The 3,939-nt window shown below is 46.7% G+C and overlaps 1 protein-coding gene across 1 annotated transcript; it reads right to left on the bottom strand.

The window, feature by feature from the left end:
- Positions 1 to 2,751: 2,751 nt before the first annotated feature.
- Positions 2,752 to 3,696, bottom strand: LOC103209277 (olfactory receptor 10P1). The gene has a single exon (XM_007955075.2). It carries the CDS (start codon positions 3,694 to 3,696, stop codon positions 2,752 to 2,754), a length of 945 nt encoding a protein of 314 aa, XP_007953266.1.
- Positions 3,697 to 3,939: the final 243 nt, after the last annotated feature.

Raw genomic sequence — 3,939 nt, 5'->3', positions numbered from 1 at the left:
TCCTAGTGCACCAGGATTAAGTTTTCCCTCTGCTTCTGCTTGCTTTCAAACCTATTAAATTAGTCAAAATCCCTGAAAACAACAGAAATTACTGCACAATGAAGCAGAACAAAGAAAAATTTATTTAAAAAAAAATAGAGTAATTCACAGAGTTATTGGCAGGACTGGAGACTCTGCCAGGGGCTAAGCTTCCAGGGATAGCTCCCAAATGTGAACTGATCAGTCAAAGAAATCACTGTTGCTGCTGCCAGGGGCACTGATGCCACTCTTATGACAGAAACTTGGCTTTGAAGTCTTCTTTCCTGCTACCAGAAAGTGAGTGGAAAAAAAAAATGCTGCTGCTTGTCTTGTGGGCACAAGCTTTCAGTCAAAGTCAAGCATGGGTGCATCCAATTGGTGGGACCCAGGCCATGTGCCTAGGAAACTAGGAAATATTCTCAGGTCCACAAGGAGATGTGGTCTTTCTCCCCACCAGATTTCTAAAGTGGAAAATTCTCCAAATGCTGAAAGAGGGTCAGATGCTGGGTGTCGCATGTCCTCTCTCCAGTCCTATCCAGGATGGCCTCAGGACTTCACCGAGGTTGAGGGGCTGGTGACGGAGGTGCAGGATCAAGGTGCTGGCACAGGCTGGGAGAACAGGGAAGCCCAGAGTGCTCTTGTCCAGTTAACCATGTTATCACTAGTTATGGATGATGTCAGAAATCAAGGGTGAGAAAGGCGGGGAAGTGGATTAGTGTGGAATATTTTGAGGGGGAGCAGGCTCAGTGATTTAGGAAACCTCAGTTTTTGACCTCACTGAGAGTCATTTAGAACACAGTGTTTAAACGCTTAATGTATAGAATTTTATATAATATTTTAGGGTTTATGAAATGACTCTTCAAGCATTATTATACTTGAGAAATTCATTAAATAAATTAACATTTATCGAGCTATTTAGGGAGTGATGGGGACTTAGTTCTTCCCTGTCCTCGGGTTTCTAACAGCTTAGAAATAGATGAAGAAACATGAAAAATAATAGAAATTCATTGGGAAAATGTTTTTAATAGTTTATAAAGGTTTATATTAGCCCCAGTATAAAGGAGTGTTGGGGTTAACAAATTCCAAGGAAGAATTTCTTGAGATGGGTCTTGCAGGATGAATAGGAGAGTATGGAGAAGGCGATGGTATGTGAGAGACTGATGGACTAGGGAGGCATTATCTGGAGTAGTCTGTTTATACATCAGCTTTCTGCTGTCTGTGGTTATGGAGAACACCGAGGGAAATAAAGTAATAGAAACCACTGTACAAAACCTGAGGGGACATGCACAGGCAGTGGGATGTCGGCACCAGAGGGATGGGAGTGCATTGTTTGCGCAGATTCCTGCCTCAGGCTTTCTGGTTAGCATTGGCTCTGAATCTCTCCCTTCAAGCTGCTGGCTCTCTTAGAATCCCTGATAGGATCCCTCTCTTCTTAACACACACACACACACACACACACACATACCCATTGCTGTTGAGTTGACTCCTACTCATGGTAACCCCGTGTGTTACAGAGTAGAACTGCTCTATAGGATTTGCTTGGCTATATTCTTTATGGAATCAGATTACCAGGCCTTTCTTCCATAGCACTATTGGGTGGGTTTGAACCACCAACCTTTAGGTTACTAGACAATTGCAAACTGTTTGCATCCTCAGGGACCTTCCCTCTCTTCTTAAAGATGTCCCAAGCAAGAGGCTCCAGTGTGTTTTTGGGAGGCATACTACAGGATCTCCTAATAATATGTTTTTCCTGGTATCTAACCTCATCCTTCTTGATACAGTCTAACTATGCTCCCTTTTGTGCTGGCATGTTGGACGTGGAGAACTGCTCCTTTATGACTAGGCCCCTCAGACACTTCTGCTGGAGTCTGAGAGCAGAATAAATATACCACTAAGTAGGATGAGACTTAGACACAGGGGAAAACTTGATGGAACAGGCCAAGCAAACTCTTCCATGAGCTCTGAGTGGGCCATGTATTAGGATGTCAAGTTTGTAGACATCTGTGTTCATAACTGACATGGGTCTCTGGCCACTGGCTGTCACATTGCTTGTTGTTGTCATTGTTGTTGTGTGCCATCGAGTGGGACCAACTCATAGCAACCCCTCCTTGGGTTTCCAAGGCGGTATCACTGTGGAAGTAGATTGCCCCACCTTCCTTCTGAGGAGTGGCTGGTGGGTTTGAACCTCCAGCCTTTTGGTTAGCAGTAAAGTGCCTTAGGCACTACGCTACCAGAGCTGCTTAGGGATCTAAAATTATCTGTTAGATGTTAACTGTTCTTCTCCAAAGGCACCACTCCATTCTATTCGACTTCGTCCTAACAACCCATGATGATTGTAAACCTGGGTATAGGATGTTGTTGTTGCTGTTGTTGGGTGCTGTCGAGTCAGTTTTGACTCAAGCGACCCCATGTGATGGAGCAACTCTATCTACCTTATAGGGTTTTCTAGGGTGTGATCTCTACGGAAGCAGACTGCCAGGTCTTTCTCCCACAGAGCCACTGGGAGGGTTTGAACAGCTAACCTTTTGGTTAGCCACCAAGTGCTTATTTTTTGCATCACGAGGGCTCCTTGGGGTATAGATATAGATTTATTTCTGCTTTACTTCCAACAGTGTGGCCAGGCAGCCTTATTTCTTTGAGTTGCTGCATGGTTTCTGTTAGACTGGGATTGAAGTCCAGGGCCTGAACGTGGGAAGGAGGAGCAATCAGGGAGGAGATATCTTCAGAGTCCCTTCAGGGTGAGGGGACATGCCTTTTCACCATGTGCTGCAGGGCCCCTGTCACCTCCTTGTTCCGAAGGGTATAGATGATGGGGTTGAGCATGGGAGTGATAACTGTGTAGAAGAGGCTGAGGATGCGGTCCACAGTGACAGAGGATCCTGCCTGGGGCCGGATGTAGGTGATGCTGGCTGTTCCAAAGAAGAGGGTGACTACAAGCAGGTGGGAGGAGCAGGTAGAGAAGACCTTGTGGCGGCTCTGGGTGGAGACCATTGCCAAGATGGCACTCAGGATGCGGGCATAAGAGGTGACAATCAGAGAGAAGGGGACCATGATGAAGACTATGGTAGCGGTCATCACAGAGACTTCACTTCTGTGCTTCCCAGCACTGGCCAGCCTCAGTACTGGCAGGATGTCACAGAGGAAGTGTGGGATGACTGGGTGACTGGGGAAAGGCAGAGTGAAGATGAGGGAGGAGTGGGTGGTGGCTGTGATGATGCCCATGAGCCAGGAAGTGCCCACCATGGTCATGCAGGCCTGCCGGCTCATGAGGGTACAGTAGTGCAGGGGCTGGCAGATGGCGGCATAGCGGTCATAGGCCATGGCTGTTAGCAGGCAGCACTCTGAGATGCCCAGGACAATGAAGACATACATTTGGGCTGCACAGCCCTGAAAGGAGATGGCCCGGGGGTGTGAGGAGGTGAGGTCAACCAGAGTCCTGGGCACAATGTCGGTGGTGTAGAGGAGTTCCACCACAGAGAGGTGGCGCAGAAAGAAGTACATGGGGGAGTGCAGGGCAGGGCTGGCTTGAGTAAGGAGTATGATCACAGAGTTGCCCAGTAAGGTGACCACATAGACCAGAAACACCATCCAAAATAGGGGGCCTTGCAGAGCCCTGAGATCGGAGAATCCCAGAAGGAGAAATTCAGGTCGTGATGTAGTCTGGTTTTCCTTAGTCATCTCTCCAAAACAGAAGCTAAGGCACAACTATGAAACAGAAAGAGTTTATATAGGAATAATCAGCATTTCTATAATTGTGTAACATGCTTTTTATACGGTTCCTCTTAGATTCAAGTGAGAGAGATAGTATTACACTTTATAGATGGGGCCATGATTCTCAGAGAAGTTATATAATGTCCCTAGGATAATACCTAGAGGAGCCCTGGTGGTACAGTGGTTAAGCTCTTAGCTTTTAACCAAAAG

The sequence above is a fragment of the Orycteropus afer genome, unplaced genomic scaffold, assembly GCF_000298275.1.
Source record: "Orycteropus afer afer isolate SDZICR_OR568_19922 unplaced genomic scaffold, OryAfe1.0 scaffold00490, whole genome shotgun sequence".
Taxonomy (NCBI): Eukaryota; Metazoa; Chordata; class Mammalia; order Tubulidentata; family Orycteropodidae; genus Orycteropus; species Orycteropus afer.
This window is presented reverse-complemented; position numbering and strand designations above follow the sequence as displayed.